The sequence below is a fragment of the Thunnus albacares genome, chromosome 20 (assembly GCF_914725855.1).
Source record: "Thunnus albacares chromosome 20, fThuAlb1.1, whole genome shotgun sequence".
NCBI lineage: Eukaryota > Metazoa > Chordata > Actinopteri > Scombriformes > Scombridae > Thunnus > Thunnus albacares.
The window spans coordinates 18,065,618-18,090,431 of NC_058125.1; the positions used below are offsets into that span (position 1 = coordinate 18,065,618).

At 40.6% G+C, this 24,814-nt stretch overlaps 1 protein-coding gene and 1 long non-coding RNA gene across 6 annotated transcripts in view; one reads left to right on the forward strand and one right to left on the reverse strand.

The window, feature by feature from the left end:
- Positions 1-24,814, forward strand: part of ptprea (protein tyrosine phosphatase receptor type Ea) — a 53,369-nt gene that overhangs the window by 24,756 nt on the left and 3,799 nt on the right. The window contains exons 2-14 of one of the 5 annotated variants that reach the window (XM_044337396.1): positions 1,257-1,554; positions 17,065-17,142; positions 17,760-17,856; positions 18,313-18,386; positions 20,014-20,150; positions 20,927-21,017; positions 21,645-21,721; positions 22,075-22,111; positions 22,205-22,302; positions 23,056-23,175; positions 23,473-23,636; positions 23,956-24,091; positions 24,293-24,442. In XM_044337396.1, the coding sequence (XP_044193331.1) occupies positions 17,070-17,142; positions 17,760-17,856; positions 18,313-18,386; positions 20,014-20,150; positions 20,927-21,017; positions 21,645-21,721; positions 22,075-22,111; positions 22,205-22,302; positions 23,056-23,175; positions 23,473-23,636; positions 23,956-24,091; positions 24,293-24,442 (1,254 nt within the window). In that variant the 5' untranslated portion in view covers positions 1,257-1,554; positions 17,065-17,069. Of the gene's footprint in view, positions 1-1,256; positions 1,555-11,031; positions 11,165-11,740; positions 11,776-17,064; positions 17,143-17,759; positions 17,857-17,953; positions 18,168-18,312; positions 18,387-20,013; positions 20,151-20,926; positions 21,018-21,644; positions 21,722-22,074; positions 22,112-22,204; positions 22,303-23,055; positions 23,176-23,472; positions 23,637-23,955; positions 24,092-24,292; positions 24,443-24,814 lie in introns of those variants that run through there. The other 4 variants (XM_044337393.1, XM_044337394.1, XM_044337395.1 and 1 more) reach the window with 4 other exon arrangements.
- LOC122970981 lies at positions 464-15,839 on the reverse strand. Its single transcript, XR_006399375.1, has 3 exons — positions 15,093-15,839; positions 14,611-14,612; positions 464-474 (listed from the first exon to the last, which is right to left on the reverse strand). It is a non-coding gene; the product is annotated as an uncharacterized LOC122970981 (long non-coding RNA).

Below are 24,814 nucleotides of genomic sequence, written 5' to 3' on the forward strand. Positions count from 1 at the left end.
TATCCTTACAGCCTAGAAAGAGAGAAACGTGGAGAGAGATCCCCCTCCGCACCTCCCTTCTGCACGGCTAGACGAGAGCGTCGCTATAGCAACCACTCGGCATGCTCCCTTGCCGCTGGCAGGTGAAAACCTTGTATCTCCAAAATGTCAGTTGCAAGGGCTGAGAAAGGCTGAAAAAGATATTTTATTTCTGAGCATGCAGTGTTGAGTTTTCTCAGTTTTGGAAACTGTTTCATAGTTTAAAGGATTCAATCAGTCCATCAAAGTTTAGACCCCTGCAGCTGAAGGTAAAGCTGCACTTATGAGGTTTTCACATCAAAACACTGCTTCCAGATTCTTTGGCTGCTTAGTGTTCCCAGGTAGATAAATTGTGCTCCTTGTCCCCTTTTTCTCACACCCGCCTCCTCCCCCCCTTACCCTCCTTTTAGGCCTCCCGTGGGTAATAGCAAGGATTATATATTAGGTGGTACCAACCTGCAATCTCTACTACAGTGTGCAGTATTTACCAGTATTTTCTAATACAAACAGACAGAAATAGTGAAAAAAAAATGTTCAGTGACATATATAACTCTTCAGGGATCAAAATAAATATGTTGGTTATGAGACGGAAAGAGGCTTTTTGTAAATCTAGGGTACAAATCTTGGATGATATGCATATTTTTACCATCAGTAGATTTAAAAATCAGATGAAAATACATTTTTTTTGTTTTTAATTGGGGTTAGCCTGAATATAAAGTGAGGTTCACTATCAGTGTCTGCTAAATTTGGAAGGCTAATTTGCATTGTAGGCGCTCAGTAAAATGTTACCCCAAAAAATGAACTCAATAAACTCTCCTGATTAATTTAAATGTCTTTTCCTCACCATGGTGACTTTTTGTGATCATTTTCACCATTCCGTTGCATATGAGGAAAATGTCGATACTTATACAAACTTATGAATTTCCCTTAAAGCTAAATATTATTATGCATAAAGGCTAACCTATAGAGGGTGTACATATATATATATGCTGTTACAATGCCCCAGAGTCCCCTCATTATTTCACAGCCTCCTCCTTTGGGGAAGCAGTCCTCTACTCTTAACTGTACTTGCTTCTTCTTGCTACATACCATTTCTACATTTCTGTTTCTACCATTTCTGCTCTGTTCCAACATCTTGCAGCTTTTCCTCTTGCATTACTCTCTCTCTGTCATATTTTAGCTGTGTTAATAGTTGTCTAATATGCTCTCTGTCCTTCTCGTTCTCTGTTAAACTAAAGGTGGTGAACATCCCTTTAAGACTTGCAGAGCTGCTCTACAAAAATCCAGGCTGGCTGCTTCTGCTTGGTGAGCTGCTGGAAGTGAAGCACTGAGACCCACATCTCACTGCCACTTGGATCCGGGGATCATCTGTCCTCGTTGGCTGTGAGAGCAGACCTCACTCACCCCGCCTCCAGCTTCTGTCCAACCTCACACCGAAGACGTCAACAACAATGTGACCACTGGACTCGGTCAGCACCATGTGACCTGCTATTATGGATTTGAGTATCAGCATACTTTGAATCAACACTCATCTAGGTAATTTAGCACACTGTGGCCTACATCTACATCCTAAGCATATTTAATGTATAACAACGGCTGATATTCACTTTTTATACACTTATACACTTGAGTTCAGTCTTTGGGGATCTTTTTGAGGATTTCACTTGGACACACAACTCCCTTTCATTTGCACAAGGCTATGTATTTTCTGCGTATATAGATACAGTTTTTATCACAAGTTTCTGGCACACTTGCGGCCATACTGTCACTTCCTCAATCTGGGGATTCACAGCAATAGCGTGTTGTCTATCAGCTATTAAAAAAATGATCAGGAAACAGGAAGTAGCATGGTGATGTGCAATGGGGGTAAAAACATAGTGTAATGTACATTAGTAAAAATGTTAACTTGACTGTGCAAGTTGACGATTATTCAAAATCTCCAGTATTGTTTAGAACATTAAATGTATTTACATTGTGCTAATATGAGTCTGTGAGACAGGGTTGCTTTTGGTTTTGTACTGAGATTTGGATTCATTCATTGGTTACATTTTATTGTCTTACTGTTTGGCATGGTTGGAGACGGAAAACAGACAGATATGAAAGTGAATCCTTCTCAAGAGACATAAAGCAATGAGTGTTTTTTTTGTTAAGTCAAGATTAATCTTTCTTTATATGTAGTGTCCACCATGAACTGAGGTCACTGGGGCTGTCCCAGTTAGATGCATCTGCAGATTCATTTTCCTGTTATTACACCCATGTTCTGATACGTTGATAGAAGTTTTGTTGTATTGATGTCATTATTAGGGGTTGCGCAACTGCAAAAGGTCCCTAACACCCATACTGCTGACTTTTCCTGTATTTGAATTCCCCCTCATTGTTGTGCAACTCAAATATTTTAGTCCCCACCAAGCTGTTTAATGACTTGTGGAGGTGTGTGACCATGATAAAATAAGGGAACATGCAGTAGATGGGGGGAATGGAAAACAAAGCTGAAAGTCTAAGAAGGAAGGAAAGAGAAAAGAGAGGAGACTATCTGTGTGCATGTTTGTGTTTAAAATGTGTGGTTAAGTCATTGTCTGTCCGATTGTCTCTGCATGTGTACGTATCTTATCCAGGTTTTTTTGTCAGGAGCGTGTGGTAGTCTTGCTCCCATTTCCCCTCTGGAGCAGAACGGTACAGGAAGGCTGGCTGGCTGGCTGGTTGGCTGGCTGCAAAGGAAAGGAAACAGTCTCTATCAAACAGCAGATGGAGGACAGCATGTGCTTACACTGCAGAAACACACACACACACACACACACACATTTGCAGGCTTGCACGCATGCAGCCTTACACAGACGAGCAACTATGTTCAAATACAGTAGCTTTTATTAGGAATGTGACCCAGATCGCACATCGCAAATGTCAGCCTCGGAGAATCATAAGGTTTTGTAGAGTTCTAGTTGAATGAGAAGGATAGAGGACACTTTGACTTTTCAAGTGAACTTTTGAAATATTAGCAAGGACATTTTTTTTTTCTTGCTGGAAGGTTGATTTGCCCTCTCGACCTTTCTGTTTTTCTTCCCTCGTAGTATTTATGCTATATAGTGCTGCAGTCCCCTGTAACTCTTAAACTTTCAGATTTCAATTTGCCAGTAAAAAAAACAGACCTGGGTCAAAAAGTATTTTGTTTTCCCTTGCATTGGAGTGTCGTCAGGGTTTTGTTCAACAAACAGAAGAAAGTCTGATTATGTAAGGTATGGAAATGACTTTCAAATACTGTCTGAACTTTTTTTCCAGTAAGCCCAATCTGTCATGTCCTCGGGGCAAAGACAGGCAAGTACTTCAGTTGAGCTCTACAATTTAGCTTTTTCCTATCTCATTGGTAAACAGAGCTGAGATTTTCGACCCCTTCTGTTACCTCTGTGGCCTGCAGGTCAAATGCATTGTCTGTTGTTGAGATTTATGGGTACCCAATGTGTCATCACCTCCTCCTGCACCCTGTCTGGTGTGTATATCCATGATTTCTGATGGCCTGTCATGCCTCCATGCCTCTGTCAAGAGCTGTTAGTGGCGGGGCCAGGTCTCCCCCAGTATGCCGGCCTGTCTCGCAGAGCTTTTGTCAGCAGTGTGTGAGGACTGGATGTTGAACTTCCTTTTTCCAAGAGGGCAGCGAGTTCTCCAAGAGGCCTTCGACTGAGAATAGTCATTTGCGCTCCGTATGGTTTATGTGTGTTTGTGTCCTTTCTCATTCGTGTAACAAGCCGGCTTAGGAGGGAGGACAATGAGGCTCACTATGGTGCCCAAGGCCTCACTGAATGACTCATATTTCTATAGAATTCAGGCAGAGAGCAAACAACAGGGTTACACAATCTTAATCAACAAAGTGCTGCTCATAATGTGCTCTGCAGGGGCCGTGATCCTGCAAAAGAGGATTGTGAAAAATGTGTGAGGTTTAGGTTTAGGTAACATAATTACTATGCTTCCACTTCCAGTTTCTCCTAAAAGGCAGGTTGTTGTTCGAAACAGCACTTACTGCACCTACTCTGTGAATCTGGACTGTACTGTTTTTCTACTTGTTTGTCAAACCTGTTGTCATCAAGTGTGTTTCTGTGATGCATGAAGCATGAAGGGGCAGTTATTCTGAAAGATGAAGTGTGATAGCGCGGTTCGCTATGGCAACCGAAACTGTTCGGCAGTGCAGACATGCTGACAGTCTGGGGACGTCGTGTGAAGAGCTATAAGACACAGTCCTCATATGCCTTTTTAAAGGCTCACAAGAGGGTTTCACAGTCTGCGTCTGCACTGAGCAGACAGGTCTGCTCTATCTCTGCAGAGCAGCGGAGGCAGGCCCCTCATCCTCGCCGCGTGGGCCGTTTACTTATCCCCTCTGGTTCCACATCTCCTCTCCTCCTCCTCTCTCTTTTCCTCCCTTAGAATCAAGTGGCTTTTTGTTCTCCCGCAGCGGTGCTTATCACTTGTTTCTCCACCGCTTCCCTCCCCCTCCTCCCCATCCTTCTCTCAGGGAATGAAAGGATATTTTGGGGTATAGATCTTGTCTGTCATGTGCAGATCCCGAAGGACTGTGCTTATCTCTGTTTCTCTATGTCTGAAAATGGGGGTTCAAAATAGGATCACCCTCTCCCTTTCGCTTTCTCTGAGGTTTGGTGTTCTGCGACAGCCAGGTTTGTTCAGCCTCAGTTCCAGTGTCAGCGATGATGTTAAATAAATCTAACCACAATAGAAAAGCTTTGTGGATTGTCATCATTACAAGCACTGACACTGCAATTTATTTTAATTCATTTGAGTAAAATGGGTCTCTTAGTCCCACAGGACTTCTCAGTTGCCTGTTATTCCAATGCTTTAATAACATGACATAAAAATGAGCCATACATTCTCATGGGAGACAGTCTGGTTCTAATGCTCTCTAAAACCAGGCTCCCAGACGGCATCTGACTCAGCTATTATGATTCTGCATAGAACTATATTTTAATCTATTTAATCCTTTTTATTGGCCATAAAAATTTCTAAGGACCTCTGACAAATTTATAGCCAGTTAAAGAGGTGATAATAATGTGACCCCTGCCATTCATCTTTTTGTTTATTGTTTCAGATTTATTCTGATGTGTAAGCTGAATGTGGGCAATACTAGGGGCTTATAATCAGAGGTGGTTAACATTCCTGAATGGCTACTGCTGTGATTTCTGCATTTATGTCTGCCATTAAGTGTATTAGAACAACTTAAAGTAACGACACCATCTAATCAAAATCATATCCACAGAATGGCAGTGTTGCAAAATATAAAGGGGTCCTTATAATGATTGACAACCTTAAAGGGAAATTCCAGTATTTGTCAGTCTTGGTTTCATTTTTATATATTTGTGCATTTTCACTATTTGGTCATGATAATATTTCACTCACCTGCACAATTGTAGGAAATTTAGGAAATGTTGACTTTGCCAAGTACAATATTGATCAAGGCAAGAAGCATGAACCTCCAACAACTTTCCAAAAAACTTAAAGGAATAGTTCACCATTTTGGGAAATATGCTTTTGTGATTTCTTGCTCGATACCACTCATAGAGTATCTGTATGACAAATATGAAGCTAGAGCTAGCAGGCAATTAGCTTATCCTAGCATAAAGACTGGAAGCAGGGGGAAACAGCCAGTGACTCCCTGGAGTCTCTGCCTTGGCTGGCAACCCCAAGGTGGCAGTAAAGTCAATAAGAAGTGCCAGATAGACAAATAGCTGCAAATATATAAAAAATAAACTGCATAACAGATTCAGTTCCTGGTCCAATTTCCAGTTGATTTAGAGGTTTGTTTACATTACTGTGAGGCTGTGGCTCACATTGGATGTATCTTGTATGCGTGCTAGGGAAGTGTTAGCAAACACAAAAAGATGATTTGTGTCTACAAGCTTCCAAATTGTAAATATAAAATGACAAAATATAAACAGTGCTGCGTTCATTGAACACCACTATACAATAAAATGAGACTGCAGTTGTGGCTAATTGCTCTACAGATGATTTTTTTGTCAGACTAAAAGACAAGTGTTTGAGATGATTTCTGTAGACTTAAAGTTTTTTTGCAAAGCTCAGACAGCTCACTGTAACTTCAACAAGCAAACTAATGTTACCCACAACACATTATATGATCTCTGCTGCATTCTTGTTAAGGAGATAAAAAAACACAAAAAAGCCACACAGAGACATTTAACCATGAGAGATGAAATTAGCGACCAAAGAGACAGAGAGAAGCTGTATCTGACTCACATTATCTGACGTCTTCTTCTTTCTTTCATGGAGATGAAGTATTCATGTCATAACGTCCATTTGTAGCTGATGATCATCTTGTATGTTAGTTAACAGAACTTTGTGGCTGCTGGTTAACCAAACAAGCTAACACTCCTGGTTATTTCTCCGGTTGCTTCTCTCTCCAGCCTCCACGACAGCGTCCTGCAGCTGCTGCACTGCACAGACCAGATAATTTCTCCCACTAGCTTAACAACAGTCCTTAACAGTCCTTCCATGGATGTATAAAGAGTCCTTTAGGCTGCTACAACAAGCTAACTGTTGTGTTGGCTAACGCAAGGAGCTATCTACTGCTGCTACTCTGCCTTACAGCCTGCCTCCTGCAGGTGTCGCTGTTGAAGCATTTTAAACAGAATTTCAGCAATGGATTTTTTCCAAAGAAGAGAGAAAAAATACTTTATAAATACTGAGATTTGGTAATGGTTTATTTCAACCAAATATTCTTTTTTATACTTTGATCTCCCTTTTGCCTCTCAAAAAATAGAGGAGGACTGATTATGACTAATAGTCATAATGGACAAAAACACCCAAGTTGACAAATACCAGAATTGTCATTTAATTAGTTGAAGAATACAGGTCTACTATATTATATAGTATACTCAGACCTCTAAAACTGACACGACAAGTGCACACCTCATATACAGTAGTCCAAGAACAAGAACGTAGTTTGCCATTTTATGCTACACTTTTGTCCTCTTAATGGCCCTACAGGTCGAGCAGTACGTTTCCCATGCTTCACTACCTTGACAGAGTCCCAGCTTTTATACACAATCCCTTCTTCTTCGCTCTCTCTCTATACAGTATGTCTCTCACACTAATACCTGTTCAGTCACAGAGTGCCGCTAATCACAGAGTGCTGGGTGATAATAAGAAGTGTCACAACGCCGGTTTTGTCATTTTCAGCCCAGCTGCCGTGCATTACACAGGCTATCGACGGCTCTGATTCCAGGCCATAATTGCTCTGCCTCTGAATAATTGAAAGAGGGGAGGAGGTAAATCCCAGAGGTGTCAGGATGGGAGAAAGATGGATGCCTCAGTGTTCAACGTTGTCAGGTCGGGAGGTGTATGGAGCCTGGAGGACATGATGAGACCCTCACAGAGAAATTGCCCCCCCCCCCCACCCCCCCACCACACACACATGTTGTGGATGATGGACCGCAAGCAGAATGATTTCTGGCACGGTGGTCCTCAAACAGGCCCTGGCACATGTGTTTCCCATGGATCCCTGCTGTAGCGTTTGTGGATTTGTGGGAATGTGTGTGTCCCTATGTGTGAGTATTTCATGCCAAGCAGCCTAGTGTCGCTAGGCAGTGTGGCTTTGCATGCCAATTGTTAGCAGATTTGGTGCAGAAACGTATGCATGTAGTGTACTTGTGCAGGCATGTAAATCTGTGGATCAGAAGTGATTAAAAGACCTACAGGCTCCTCGGAAGAATATAAACTGTGACTGCGTGTGACATGCTAACATACACGCGACTGCGTGAACACACTGACTAAATGACACTCAAACAAGCCAACCAAGTGTAAGCTCAGATGTGGTGTATGCTTCTGCAGACCACAGACTGGAGTAAATGTTTACTCCCAATTACATTCTTAGTTTTCATGTCCCACCAGAATGTGACAGTAGCTTCTAAATATTATGAATGAGTGAATTAATTAATTTTTTATTAAAGTGTCCGCCATCTCATCCCTCATGGGATTAAAAGACACCTTTACCAAGCATCCATGTTTACAATACAACAGGTTCCAGTTGTGCTGGTCACAAATTAATCTAAAGGAATCACACTTGATCCACAACACCAACAGAAAAACAACAAAAAAAAGACAGAAACCCAAAACACAACAAAAAAACAAATGCTGAAGACACTAAGTTATACGCTAATTGAGAGCAGCTCTCAAATGTTGCAGTTATGGCTGGAATGTTTTTAAGAGGATTATCAGTAATCGCTTCTCATCTCTCCCATGTTATTTTTAACTAATATGCAGCGGCTAAAAGCTCTTATTTCCAGTGAGGACTGCTCTAATGGCAGTGCTTTCAGGGTCAGACACAGTAGCCGCCATATCTCAGTCAACAGGATGTTATGACCTGAACCTGGCAACCAACCACAGCGCCTTTTTTTTTTTTTTTTGGTTTTTGTTTTTATGGCAGTGGCAAATGTGGTTTTCTCTTTGTTCCTCTGCTAAGTAAATGTTTCTCTACTGCATGGAAACATGCATACATACTTTAAGCATGTATGCATTTTCTCACACATTCATCTGTGATCACTGTGAAAGATTCTACACTTGTTCCCATTGAGGTGGAGGGCTGACACTGCAGAGTGGAGCCAGAGGGTCTCCAAGGTCATTACCGCTGCCACAGTGTCTGGGCACCCTGGGAAGGAGGCAGGAATTGATTAATGACAATGCTAGGAGCGCAGGAGGGGAGGAACACAGATTGGCAAGAGAGCAGTGCTGCAGAGGTAGACTTGTTACTGTACAATGTTGCTATAGATAGTGCTAGTGTGAGATACTGCAGTGTGACACAGTACTACAACTACTCCTGATAATGATAATAGTAATCTTTTTTTAAATGAAGTTGCAAAGCTGCAATAGAGAGTATTACGTTCCCATGGAAGGATTTTGAAATTCCAAGTTCAGACGTGCAACTTGATAGATTTTAGTACTCATTGTCTGCTGAAATTACTTAAGCCAGTAAAGTGACAGTGAAAAGTTACAAATTAGTAGAGGGTCTTATAGACAGCAACTTTCAGAATCACCAGTGTAATTGACGTTTTTACCATATTTCAAGGACACTTAGACTGCTAGTCATACCTCGGTTTTGACTTGTGCTCCATTTGCTTAAGTCCACCTTTTCTGTGACTTAGTATCTATATACTCTCAAGTCGAAGAGACAGGGAAGCGTTGATGGTTTACTTGAAGTTCTGTCCATTACAATATCAGATAAGGTGCATCTTATTCAATACAAAGCTATTGGTCCATTACCAAATTGTTTTGGTATACTGTAGAGCACATTTAAAAGCTTTGTTTCACACAGTTAGCAGGCTTCTTTCTTAATTAGCACCACATTGTACCTCTGACTTACACACTAAACAGCACTGTCACCTGAACTTGCATTTTAGCACACAAAGAAAGCATAACCCTAGTTATAATAATAATTTTAGCATAATCCATTAATCAACTATATATATTAAACTGTTGTATAAACCTATGTTTACAAATTATATGAATATACCATAGAGAATACAGATATTTAGCTCTTGCAGTGAGGTTTTGCTGCATCTCGGTGTGTGTATAACATTATACCTTAACACACTCCACTTTTTTTTTTTTAATCAAACTTTATTGTTCTTCAGTGGCTGCTAACTCAGACAAAAGCCTAGATTGACATCAGGTTCTCAGGTTTTCGGTGTGTGTCTCTTTGCTGGGTTTTCTTTCTCTCTCTCTCTCTTTTTTTTTTTATTAAAGCTGACGTGTTCAACATCCCACAGGTACCACATTGGTGGCAGTACTGCTGGTCAGGTTACCATGGGAACACACTGTGAAGAACAGCAGAATATACATAATAAAAAAATCCTAATTTTTCACAGTGTACTGTAAATCTTAGAATGATTTCAAATTGGGTATAATAAATAGTGTGTCACGTGGAGAAAACTGGCTCCAGCATTTTCATTTTAAATGTTAAAATATATGCGTTTACTGCATTGTGGTACATTTTGATTTTAGATTATGGACATTATCTGCAGAATAGTAATGGACAATTATCAACAGTAATGGATGGATAATTTTAGAAAGAGCAACACTGAACACCTTGTCCAACTAGGTTACATTGCATGGGAAGCGGTCGCACATCTGTGTGAGCAGATGGACACCCCAGCTTCATTTCTTCAGTCAAAACTGTGAATGTAGTGCACTGTCCTTTAAATAGCTAACCCAGCCCAGGTTTACACACTGCAGCTCCCCAAAGACAGAGAGCAGAGAGACAGCAGTATGAGGTCGACCTACTCCAACAGAAAGCGCGAACTTGTTAAACTTCCTGCTGTGTTCTTGTCCAAACTGACTGATTTAAAGCTTTACTTTTCTATCATCAAAGTTTCCTTTCATAAAAACCTTTACATTAGATACAAAGACACACAATACTACACAATAATATTTAGTATTCCACTTTCTTAAAGTTGAGGGACTCACAAGAGACAGATTTTCTTTTTTAAAAGTATGGTCAAAAACGAATGCAGTAAAGGCCGAGATATCCTAACTTTGTGTCCATAATATGGTTCAAGTTCCAAAAACACTGGATCCTACACTTCCCATAATGTAACTTGATAACACATTTCATACTTTTATGGTGATTAATTGAGGTGTTGTACATTTGTTGTGTTTGCGGTCAAACGTGCGCAACCGGAGGAAATACATTTATAAGCCTACAGTACTGCAAAGAACTGAAAGACACATAGACACACAATTAAACACATGGGAACAATAATATTAAGACGTACTAAAAACAACACACATCTACATCTTTTCAACTGACAGGTTATGCTGTGACTGTTGCAATGATGAGATCAAAAACAATGTAACATCTGACCACAACATGACTGGAAACCACACTGCTTTTGCTTTATAAATAAAGCCTCTCTATCTTGATCACATGTCATTCTGTGGTAGTGCCAAAATTGACACGCAGCTGACAATGATGAAGTCTCTATATCATTTTAAAATGAGGGCCCTCACCAGGACGAGAGTATCGACACAGAAGAGGTAGAAGAGGGCCCTGTTGGCAGTAATGTTACATTCTGGTCAACACTAATGCTTTTGCCCACAATCACGTTATTCTACAGCTGCACCAGAGACTTAAAAGGTAAATTGGGCTTTTTATGTCACAATATACTGTAATAATTTAAGAGGATCAGTGTTGTTGCTCAATGGTGTTTACTGAATGAATGTTTATGAAAAAGTGTGTTTTCCTTGTCAATCAAGTCAGTCAGTTTTGATCGGAAACACAACAGATGTCAAGATGACGTAAAGTTATACAATTCATAATTTTAAATTACATAAAATGTCTAATATCTGTTTTAGTTATAAAAAAAAAACCTGTAATGTCTGAAACTGTAATTAACAGCATATTTATGTTAACAAATCCAATAAGCCAATAATATTGGATGACTGAATTATTGGTCTGGCTATTTATTATAGCCTGTTAATTGTTCCTCTTTACATTTGATAGGAATTTAGTTGGTTTAAACGTATGCATATTCACTTTCTTGTTGAGAGTTTAATGAGAAAATTGATACCACTCTCATGCCTGCCCATTAAATAAGAAGCAACAGACAGTTAGCTTAGATTAGCATAAAGACTTGAAACTGGTGGAAACAACTAGCCACAACTTGTCATTTTTATACTTTTTAGAATTTTTGTACAGATTAAACAAATGAGATATAATGTGTTACTTTGTAAGCTTTCGTGGTTCTGGTAAGTTGTTTTTTTTTAAATATACCTTTGGAAAGAGCCAGGTAGTTTTCCCCTGCCTCCAGTGTTTATGCTAAGCTAAGCTAAGCTAAGCTAAGCTAAGCTAAGCTAATTGTTCCCTGGCTGTCGCTTCATATTGAATGCACAGACATGAAAGTGGTATAGGTCTTCTCATCTAACTCTCAAGAAGAAAGCAAATAATTATGTTTCCCTAAAAGTCAAATTATTTATTTCCTCAGTAGTTAAAAAAAACATAGCATACTGTATAGAATAACCTATTAACACTAGAGTGGGTTAAGTTTTGGGTAGGAGCAAAAAGGTTAAACATATTTCAATCACAGCAGTGAGAAAATGCACAGAAGGCTTCAGGTTACTGGTTGTTTTTCCTCCAATAAGCCATCTTGCGGGTTTCAGTTATAAAAATCCTTGTGGCCTAAAGGGTAAACAGTCTGGCAGCTTTTTGCTCTGAGGACACAATGTACCTACTGCTAGCTCACCCTGTCACATCGCCCCTACACCCACCACCCATTTTCTGAATTCCCCAGCTGATGTATTTGAAGAGACAGAGAGACTCTGTGCCCAAAGAAACCACGTTCAGTGGAACTGACAGTGCTCTGTCCACGGGAAGACACAGTGCCAGGGAACATCGCGTTTCCTGTCAAAGGCAAAGACAGCCAATTTCTCCGTCTTATCTTCTAATTGTAACAAGCTCGTCCTTTCTGATGGTTAGGGTTCTGCAGATAATTAGTGAGACAATGGTGGGGAGCTGCAGGGTTATCATTATGTCACTTAAGGGCTTTTTTTAAGCCACACTGACAGAATGACAGAGAGTGTACACACACCACAAGAAAGAAGTCCACAGAGAGGGATAGCTCATCCTCCAAAACAAAATGCTGTCAGGGAAAACACCTATCAGCTTTTTGGTCCGGGACTATAAACAACACGAGAGTCAGAATTCCCTCACTGCCTTTTTAATGTCTGAAGCAGGGATTAAGAAGCAAAGAGAAGCCTTGTAGTCGTCTGCTTGCATCCTGTGTTGCTTTTGTGTGTGTGTAATGTGACATGCTGATGTCTGTGCATGTGTGTTTCCCCACATTTTCGTTTGCATGCTGTGAGGTATGCATGTATTCTGGTGGCAGGTTGTAATCAGTGGAGACAGAGCTGTGACTCATACAGTGCATACCAGGTGCTGGAGGTTTCTGCAGTATGAACACATAACTGTGGCTGAAGTGTTGTCACATACTCTGTGTAGGCAGAAACAGGGCTTGGTCGTATGATTAAAGTCAATTTCACAATGTTATTACAAATGATTTTCTGATATTATAATTGTATGCAAAACCACATAATAAATCATCATATGATGCGTAGAATTTTGAAATAATCCTGCTGAAAACTGCTGTAGTCCCATTGTCGTTTGCCACAATTTTCAATGATCATTTTGTTCTGTTCTGTTTTTAATCACAGTTTTCTTGGAATCTTTCATTTGGGCGATGGTTGTATCATCACAATTCGATTCCACTAAAAGTCGGTAAATTAGAATATTTTTGCAGCACTTAAACAGAAAAAGTACAGAATTGTATGCTATTCAGTGCAGTGTTAAAGGATAGCTTCAGATTTTTTCATGTCTGTCTAAATACAAAAGTCACATGCCCATATATTCATTAAAATAGTTGCTGTAATTATTCCTCCTGTCCATAGTAGCCATGGAGAAATTCCTTTTCAGGGAGACATGATATGAAGCTTTGGCTCAATCACGTAGGTATCAACCAAAGTTATAGTCTTTTTGTTACTGTCTCTCCTGTAGCTCAGTAAGGAAACACTAGGTTCATTTTCATCCACCTGTTTGTTATTAGCATTTTCAATTTGTGCTCAAAACAACACAAAAAATTCAGAGGAATCTCAAAATATCACAAAAAAGATTTTATGATTAGCTGAGGTGGTATCGATATCGGCAAAATGCGACAAAGTGCAATGTAAACATAAGTAGCGATGACATGCATAAAGCATGTGACTTAAATGTTCACTTATGTTTCCGCTCCACTGAAGAGACGAAAAGTCGCAGCACACAAAGACATCAGATCTGTGTGTAGCGATGAGGAGAGTGTAACACTCCTCAAATGAATACATGAAACAAACAGAAATGTGATATTTTCATCATGTTTTCTACATTATTAGTTCACTGTTTGAGGTTCGACTGGCACTCTTTTAATTACACCATCTCATTGCCCCTGCATCTTCTTAAATGGTTTAATGACCCCAACTGGAAAAATAGCACCACCTGTTAATCTTGATGAACCAACTCCAAATATTTGCAAAACAGCAATGGATGGAAACAACTTTTGAAGATACCCACTTTATTTTTACTCAGACTGCTAAAGCATATTAGCTTCAGCTGAACTTTATTATGAATTTTAACACAAAATGAGGACTGTGGCTTTTGTCCCCCATCTCTGACATTGCATAAGAGAGATCTGTTCACAGCCAGTGTAGAGAGGAGGAATGATGACACTAACTAATGACTTCATCAGTGTGCATGTGGGCATGTGAGTATTGTATTAAGATAAACTTTTAAAATATCCCAATATATCCAAATTTAGTGTACATAAAGATCACTCTGTCATGGTTTAAGTTAATCACATTCAGTCTGTATAGGACCCCAGTTACTGCCAATACAGTTGAAGGCTTCACACAGTCACTGACCCGCCATAAGGGAGCGCTAACTCTATGCCTGGGTAACTCGGGACACACATACCACCAATATAACGGGTTGTCTGGTTGGGCAGGACAATACCCTTCCCCAAGGCTACTTGCAAATGTCTCGTATCGGAAAATAAGGACGCCTTAGAACTTCCCCCGAGCTGACTTCTCCCATGACCTATTTTCATTATGGCTGATGGCTGGTGTCTAGCTGCTGAGTGCTAAATGGAGAGAGGACAATACACAGATGAGAGCGCACACAATGTGGTGATAGCTGTTTGCCCAGAGTCTGACCCGAGCTGAATGATGACTAATAGTAATAGTCTAATATGAGACTTGTGGTCCAGGCTGATTTATGCTGAGTGAGGGGAAATAAAGAAGAAGAGATGAGATACTCTGGAGATTAGGGAGCAGGTTTATTTATAGTGATGTGAGGGACATTCCCCACAAAGACAGTGGAAAGGAAGTTGCTCAGAGGGGGTGATATCCTTAGAGATGCTGAAGACTTCGGGCTGGAGACCACTGCAATGACAAGATGGGAAAAGCTGGAGAACAGTGGTTGTATAGTCTGCGGTCCCCCAGGAGCAGTTGAGCCATGCAGGGGTTGTAGGCTAAAATGTGACAGGGTGAGATCTCCAGAGGTGATGGAGAGGGAAGAGGGAGGCAGGAACTAAGGGATGCTTACAAGAAGCAGCAACACTTAACCACAAGGCACAGCCTTAAGGCTAGCTCTTAGCACTGAGCTGGGTGTCCCTGTTGTATCATTACACACAAACAAACAGACAGACGCAGCATACATAAAATTCAATGCAGCTTGTGTAGTAGAAAGTCCCAAACGGTGCCGTGAGTGTATTTCCACATCACAAAAACTTCTTACACACAGTCTACCCTGAGGATTCACACACTGTACTAACACAGCTCAATATCCTCCCCCTCATGCAAGCTTGTGACATTTGCAGAGAGAGCCTTAAAGAGGGGGATGAAGAGGGAGGAGAACTGGAGAAGCGGGGGATCACGCCTCCTCTCTTCTCTCATTAGAATTCTCTCATCAGTCTTCCCTACGGAGCAGGGGCTTGACATGTCAGGGTTTATTAATCGCTCCAGGAAATATTATTGACCCGGACCTTCTGCTCCCTCTCTCCTTGCTGCAGTCAGTGTCTCTGCTCCGCTGCCTTCACATTCCTCCGATGTCCTGCCTGGACACATTACAGGACACTGCGGCACAGCGTGGAGGCTTCAACACACAGTGTCTTCATTGACTATGCACTTGGCCCGAGCTTTCTTTTCACCGCAGCTGCAAAGCACCACACACACACACACACACACACACACACACACACATACACACACACCTGCAGCCTTGAGTAGACAAAGCACACTGTGCTCTGCTTCACTGTTGTAATGGCAGTTCTGTGTTGTCGCACTTTACTTCCAACTATGCTTATGTGAGGGGGGAAAAAAAAACAGCTTTAAAACTGCAAACATCTCAAGGCTTATTGGTTTTTAGATCTAACCAACAGCTTTAAAAAGAAAAGAGGTGCTTAAATCAATGTGATGTGAAACCCATTCTGAATGCTCAAACATAAGAATCGATCAGAGATACCCCTTTATACTCCCTCTTCTGAATTCCTCTCCCAGGAGAAAATGAGGAGTCTTTCCGCTGAGACTCCTGGATGTCGCTGTGTGTAGGGGCTCTGGATGGAGCTCATGGTGCTGTGGGTGTTGGCGTGTTTGTGTGTGCGTGCCTTCTGTATGTCTTTGTGTGCATGTGAACGAGTGTTGGTGGTAGGGTGATGTTTATCAAAGGGGAGGGGGGGGGGGGGGGGGGGGGGGGGGGGGTGACAGAGAGCAGAGCATGAGGGTGTAGGTGTTAAGCTTCTTGCCTCCCGACTCTAGATTTCGCTCCTTATGATCTGATCCATCCACTTTAGCTTAGCTTAAGCACTTACTGGTAGATCAATGTCAACATTATCCAGGCCTTTTGTTGGCATGCATATGTGTGCACACATGTTGTATGTGTGTGTGTGTGTGTGTGTATGTAATTTCTAACACACAGTATAGCACACTAACACTCTACACATGCTATATCCTGGAAATCACACACTCTTTCAGCATGGCACTGTCACAGAAACAGATGACGGACAACAGCTGTTATCAGCTCTTAGAGGCATTTTCTCAAGTTCTCTTGCTCAGTCTGATAATATACTGATTAAAGCATGAGCATATGCTTTATAAGAGCATTTTTTTTCTCAATGGGTTGGCGAGGAAGCTGTTCTCATGGCCAGCATTGTTTTCAAATATTGGAGAATTGCACCTCCATGTGGACATGTCTGGCATTACACTGTGGGTTTTATGACAGGAGTAATGAATGACTAGGATACGATTGTGTTGTTCCATTGTGTCTCCATGAACTTTGCACCGATGAGCACATTCCCGAAAGCAGTCACAAATAAAGAAATATGCCTTAGATCTGTCAATAGTTTTTGTTTCCCATGAATGGCAATATTATCCAGCGGCCATGTTCTCATGAATCTTGACTTTGCAAACATGTCTGGCACTAAATTTAATATCCGTCTTCATTTTGTTTTTCTGCAGTCACAATGGTTCCACTTCTGTTTTTGGTGGCAACCACGACAACATCCAATTCCACCAGCAATGGCAACCATACACAAGGTAAGAACAATGACAAGAGTAATGCACCTCAACATGTGAGACTGAACAACACTGAACAATTTGCAATAGCAAACAAATCCCATCACTGCCCACTGCAGTCATCACTTTTCCCTGAGATATGATTATTATGTATCTTCTGCAGAGCATGCATCTGCTTGATAATAGCCTTTTTTACAGCCTTGTTATTACCGGATCACAATGAACCTCAGCAGCCCTGGACAGTAATTTATGGCTTATTGTGTGTCTTTATAAACACAGCTAATAGCTGGCTGTTTGGCTGTGACTCTTGGCTGAGTCTCCATTCTTAGAGCCTCTCATTTTGTGTTAGACATACCGACAGGACAAAATGAGCTGATACTTATCTCTGTAGACAAAATACTGCTGAAGCCAGTTATTAAATCAGGCTTGTATCCAGAATAGGATGGGAGGTGCTTTGCTGAACCAAGTATTGATTTAGCTTTATCAGTTCATGCAATAAACACTTGGCTCAGACACATAAATGCAGCCAAGCATTTGCACACACAAACATATGCACATATATTGTCCTTGCCCCCTCTTCCTGCTTCTTTGTTGACGGTGCTCCTTGACCCCTGGCCCTGCCTCTCCTTCTTCCTCAGAAGGCGTTACATCCCAAAGCAACCACATCCTCCCCACCGTGCTGGTCCTGTCCCTGCTGCTGCTCATCTTCGCACTGCTAACCTGGTACTTCCTCAGGTAAAGACTCACCCGCCTCACCTCGCCCCCTCCCCTTGCCCTCGCTGACTGGCTGTGAGCCAGGCTCTGGGGCAGAGCTCAGGGTGACAAACGCTTCCTCCTTTAGTCACTGAGGCGGAGCCCAGTCAGGAAGTGCTGCTAGTTGACTCCCTCTCATGCTTGTCTGAGTGAGAAGAGAACAGGCGGTGACAGTGGACCTACACAGGCAGCAGAAGGGAGTTAAGACTAAATTCTGAACCCCATTCGGACTAGTGAGCTGTCTTTCCAAGACGTCAGCTAATGAGAAAGAATAGCCTCTCAAGCTTCAGATGGTAGGATGAATAGATTTTTGTTCTCAGCTATTTAGATTTTTACTTGTGATTACACATAAAGTAGAGCTTATTTTACCGTGAAATCATCTCAGTCTATGGTTTGTGCAATGTGTTTTTCTCATTTCATTGTATTTTCTCCTGGCAGGTTAAAAAACCAGAGAAAAGCAGTCGTCACAACAGTTGACAAGAAGATACCAAATGGCATCCTGGAAGAACAAGGTAACATTATTATTGTGAATTGGACATTGTTGTAATGGCCGCACAGATTGTAGATTGTGAGAGCAACGGGCTGACAGTCAAATGAAAGAAAGGAGACGCACAGAGACATGAGGCAAGGAAAAAGAAAGCGGTTAAGACAGACAGTAGGAGGTGTAAAGGAGGCTTCAACTTTGTTATTGTATGTGCAGATTGTCCTGTTACTTCCTTGTGGTTGTGTTTGGCTTCCTGTGGGTAAGAACAAAACTGTGTTGATGATCACTACGTCTTATAGCACTTTGACATGACATGTTTCAATTTTTTTCTCACCATTACTGGTGCAAAGATGAGAACAGTTTTAACTGAGCTTTGAGTTGCATCATTTTCAATAAGAGCTGCTTTGTGTGAAGTATGATAACAACTATTTGGACAACAATAGTTCAAGGACCTGTGAGGGTTCCTTTAGGAAGTATTTTCTTATCTAACATTACAGTGGAATGTACAGAGCAGGTTGTATTCGTGCAGATTGGAATTTAAAGTAGGATGTGGCTGGAAAACACTCAAAAGGTCAGGTCATTTCAAATGGTCAATAAATATCAAGGTATTCGCTGAGTTGCTGATTACAGTGATTGTAAACGTGACACACTTTTTCATGAGTGATGTTATAGTTCATTTTGTCTGTAATATTTTACTGTAGTTGTAAGTAGTTGAGTAGTTCAGATTTAATCTTAAATAAGTTCAGGAAGTAGAGGTTTTTCTAGATTTGAAAAATGTCTTGCTGTAAGACAGTTCTTATAAAGAAATGATTAAACATACACATTCTTACACTGTTTTATTGAAATTGACGTACTAATTATGGTACAAGTTACATTTTTTTATTTATAAAGCTGAAAACAAAAGTGTCGTATGTGGTTGTATGAACATGATGTTGTCAAAATTATTCAAATAGCATTTTTCTCACAGTATTGCTTTACTGTTCTGATCTTGTACATTTGTGTTTTTGATGTGATATATGTTGTGTTTTAGAGTTTGGATACAGTACTGAGTCGTTATACACCACTGTGTCACCAGGTCAGGTATATAGGGTAGCAGAATCAGGAACCTCATGTTACTAACACTCTCCCAGCACTCTTTTGACCTACATTTTCAAATTGCAAGCACTAACTGAATGCATACTGTAGTCGGGTGCTTGTAAGATTTATAAGGTTTCCACAGGGTGCTTGCTGTAAGTGGCTTTTCCCTGGGGTCCTTTGGCTCTCTAACACTTGTTGATGTTTGGTGATCACTGAATACTTGGCGCCTGTTTTTACTTCATTGTGATATCAAACGGCAAACACCCACCAACATGTTAACAACAACATGTAAGATTTTAAACCAGTCAGTTTGGTAATCATTTTAATTTTTGAGCTGTTACTGAAATTCCTCTACAAGCTGATTATGGAAAATAAACCCAATCCTGTTTTTATAATTATTTATCTGAACTAGTTATTTAATAAAGCAAAACATAACTACAAAATGAACTTAGTTTATTAGTACAACTGTAAATTACTAACCTGATTTGAAAAGTTAAATCAGTAATTTTCTTCATGACAAACTTTAAACTCAGTCCAGCAGGGATGATAAACCCACTGACTGTCTGATCTCCTCACAGAGCAACAGACGGTGGTCCTTCTGCCCAGATCCCCTTCAGCTTCTAAGACCTACTTCCCCATCCCAGTGGACCACCTCGAGGAGGAGTACAGACTCCGCTCGGCTGACGATGGCAAGCTCTTCAGAGAGGAGTACAATGTAAGCATCCTCCTCTCCTCTCCGCCTGGAGGCTGGAGTAATACATGGTCATGAGTCAGAGTCTTCTGTATTCTGTACTATTTACAGGAGGTGTCTAGGGTTAAAGTACTGAGTCGTTGTGCGGCACCTACCCCATGATTTGTAGGATTGCTCAAATATTGGTTGAGTGAAATCTTGTAAATAACAATTACTGTAAATAATAAAAAAACCTATGTTATTATTGTTTTGTAGCTCTGCATTCCCAAAATGTCAAAAGTATACTTTGAACCAAGAGGTCGGAGTGTTTTTTGCCTCCAAAATTGGACTTAAAGGATTTTCCCACGACAACTGCTATGTGTTCATGTGAAGACAGAAGTTTCTGACCATGACTTGTGTGTATATTTTTGATTCAGGAAAACTACTGGAGTTATATGTGTCACATTGTCCATGACACATACTGTACACATACACTCACGCATATGAAAAATACCCCTTTGCCTATTTCTGACAATGATTTAGGGTTGAGTCAAATGATGACTCACAGTTCAAGTTAAACATAAAAGTTTGGTTTTATCGGATGGTTTGTCAGCACAGACAGAGGAAGTTGAAGTTCTCTGCTTTTTAATGGACTGTTTACTGTAGGTAGCAGAGGAAGTGCCTACATCGAGGCTGAACAAAGCCCCACATACAGCAGAAGACAATGTGCCGGCTGTGAGCCATTGAAAGTAAGCCTGTCGGACTGATTTTTAGCATGTGAGGTTATGTAAAAACGAAATGTCTATTTTTTTGTTACGCAGTCCCTGCCAGGGGGTCATGCCCAGGGGGCGTACGAGGAGGCCAACAAGGAGGACAACAAGGAGAAGAACAGATACCCCAACATCCTTCCCTGTGAGTGTACTTTCTGTTCTGTATGAACTGGGTTTTCGTTTGACTCACACCCAAAGCTCACAGTTTCCTGTGTGTGTGTGTGTGTACGTGTGTGTGTGTACATGTGTGTGTGTGTGTGCGTATGTGTGTGTGTGAGTGTGTGTGTTTGCGCACGCCTCTGTATCTTTATGAATCTTTATTTTTACACCCCTGCGGTAGATCCTCTTCAACTGCTTATGTACTAATTCACAATGTAACACCTCTGTCTCACCCTTTCCTACAATTTTACAGTTTTTATCACTCCTCCATGACTCACTAATACTTAATTGTGTAAATTTTCTTATTTACCTATGCATTGTGATACCTAAAGCAATAGGTTGACATTTTTGGAAATACAATTATTTGCTTTCTTGCCCAGAGATAGATGAAAAGACCATTTGAACAGTAACTACAGTATGTGGCTGAAGCATCAATATTCTCATCTAACTCTCATCAAGAAAGGGAATAAGCATATTTCATAATAAGTTAAACTATTCTTTTGATCCTCTTTCATCTACCTGCACACTAATAGTGTGTATTCAGAGAGTGGTGACAGACTCTTTGTTTTGTTTTTCACCTTCAACCCTGCAATGCTATTTTCACCAACAGACGATCATTCCAGAGTGGTGTTGACTCAGCTGGATGGAAATCCCTGTTCAGACTATGTGAATGCGTCTTACATTGATGTGAGTTATGTTTAAAAAATTTTTCATCACTTGGATGAACATGGTGCAAGAATTACTATCTTAGACTCTCATGAATGTTCAGCTTCACAGTTTCATAATACAACTTTAATATTGGTTCATTAGTAGCTGTTCTGAAGCTTTAAATCATATCACACGATTGTCCTCGACAGATGTTGAGTTTGCCTTGTTGTCATGGAGTTCTTTCATGACTTCTCATTCATGTGAAAGTTAAAAGTGAACATTCATTCTTGACCTTGGAAATAGCAGTTGACCAATCAATCTCATCACAATGTCCATTAATGTCTGTTTTGGAGCTTTATCTTCTCAGTTAACTTAACATGATTTTCTAACAGGGTTACACGGAAAAGAACAAATTCATAGCAGCACAAGGTAAGATATGCTACATTTTGGAATGACATATGTTACATAATTATGATGATGCCTCGATTTTTTTTCATGTGATTGAACTTTTTTGTCTCTCAGGTCCAAAGGAAGACACCGTTGCAGATTTCTGGAGGATGATATGGGAGCAGAAAGTGGCGACTGTCGTCATGCTGACAAATTTGAAGGAAAGGAAAGAAGTGAGTGATTTCCAGCCTCGTTAATTTCTTAAATGTTTCTCAGCTCCTCTGAATGAGAGGCATGGATTCATCCACCCTGCTAAAGTGCATTCCCACCAGCTCCAGTGTTTGCTTCTCCAAGCAGTTCTCTGCTCTGAGCTCCTGGTGGAGGGGCAAGCGCAAAGTCTGATTTCTCTTTAGGGATTAATGGCGCATTACAGAAAGATTTGAGAAGAAAAGTGCTTGGAATAGATTCCATCGGTTATGGTCAAAGGTGATACTATGCAGTTTAATTTAGACTATTCATTTCACACCTGTAATCTCCCCTCTGACATCTGTTTGTTTATTTATTTATTTATTTTGCTATAATTGCACAGTTTGTATTTCCTGCATGTGAATCAGAGCACCTCTGAACAAGGAGAGACAGAGAATGGCTAAAAAGATCAATAGAAAGAGAATTGGTGAAGATTTAAATCAGCGTGTGGATGAGTTGAAATCAATGGCTACATAATGTGTAATAAAGTCCTCGAAGGCAGTATCATAATTACCCTGCAAAGTCTTATATTGAGTGGTTTCACCCCTCTGACTTACACTAATCTGGACTGACTGGCTGTGAAATTGAAGCATGTGTGCCTTTAGTAGAGCTCACATTTGCTGAAGTCATGCATTTGAACTGCTTTGTCTCTTGAAAAGAAAGTCCTTGAATACGTTCCAGAACAGCAACTCCTCTTTGGGTATTTAATCTATTAAATAATGGCTGTCATCTCTCCCCAGGACAAATGTCACCAGTACTGGCCAGATCAGGGCTGTTGGACCTATGGGAATGTGAGGGTGGCAGTAGAAGACTTCACTGTCCTGGTGGACTACACCATTCGCAAGTTCTGTATACAATATGTGAGTTTCAAGCATTACTATGTCATTTTTGTGCAGTGTAGAAATTGGCAACAGAAACATGTTTGTGAAACATCTGAACACATGATGTTGTAGTTCCCTTTTCGTTATGAGCCAACCAGACAGTGTCAAAATTCTAAGTAGCTCTGAATTAAATATAACTGAACATTTCCAGCTCAGATCCTTAACCAACAGTTCTTGCTAAATTGATAGAGGTTCTTGTTAAAACAATAATTTATGCTACATAGGTGTTGTGATACTGCTAACTGTGTTTCTGTCCATGTTTGTGTCTCCTTGTAGCAAGCCAGCGATGCAGCTAAGACTCCTCGGCTAGTTACCCAGCTCCACTTCACCAGCTGGCCTGATTTTGGAGTTCCCTTCTCTCCCATCGGCATGCTCAAGTTCCTCAAAAAGGTCAAGGCGGTGAATCCACCCTTCTCTGGGCCCATTGTGGTCCACTGCAGGTACCGGAAAGCTAATGGGACTCAATGTTATGTTGTTTACTTGGATCAACATGCTTTTGACTGAACATTACTTTTAATGGTTTTAATTATCTATTTTGTTTCTATGGAGATAAATATGTTTAGGCCTAAATCTGCTTTCTGTCTCAGCTGGAAAAGGAATCTGTCAGCTATGGCTGGAAACATTTTGAATAACTATAGCAATACATGTGTTTATAGGCACAGATGTCCCTTTGTTTCCTGCCTGTTGTCTATTAACATGCAAGTGTCAGCTGAGGATTTGCGGTTCATTCAGTCTGTGGTTTGTTTTGTGTATCTGCAGTGCTGGTGTTGGCAGGACAGGAACCTTCATCGTAATAGATGCCATGATAGACATGACGCACGCAGAGCAGAAAATTGATGTGTTTGGATTCGTCTCTAAGATACGAGAACAACGCTCACAGCTCATCCAGACAGATGTAAGTAAGACACACAAAAAAAATAAGTCTTTATCACATCGGACATGCAACATATTATTATAGCTTGCTAATGTGAAACGTGTGATAGTGTTCCATTCACAGTGTGAATTAACCCTCCCTCTATCATCTATAAATGTTCAAATGTGCCTATACATAGTGTGTGTTCATCCGTGTGTGTGTGTGTGTGTCTTCTCACCCCAGATGCAGTACTCATTCATCTACCAGGCCCTGCTTGAATACTACCTCTATGGAGACACGGAGCTGGACGTGTCGTCTCTGGAAGGACATCTGCACAAACTGCACAACACCTTTACAAATGGTGACCGGGTCGGCCTGGAGGAGGAGTTTAAGGTAAGACTTCTCATTTCAGATGCCTGCTCATAACAGATCACATTTAATAAAATATCAAGCCTGCTACACACCAATCTGAAGACAGAGAATTGACCTTAGTTCAAAGTCCAACACAACCTAAATACCATATAGAGGAGAATGTTCTTTTTTTATTGCAGAATTACTGTTTTTAAATTTTAAACTCAATAATACTTTTATCAAGAAAAGTTCACATCCATCAGAGTTGGTTTAAAGGGATAAGTCTTCTGTTCTTTTCTTACTGTCAACAAATCCCATGAAAACACCATAATCAATCATAATCACAGTATCTTATTCCTCAGTGCCTTAGACCGCCATTGTTGTACAAAAACTATGAAAAACACATTATCATTG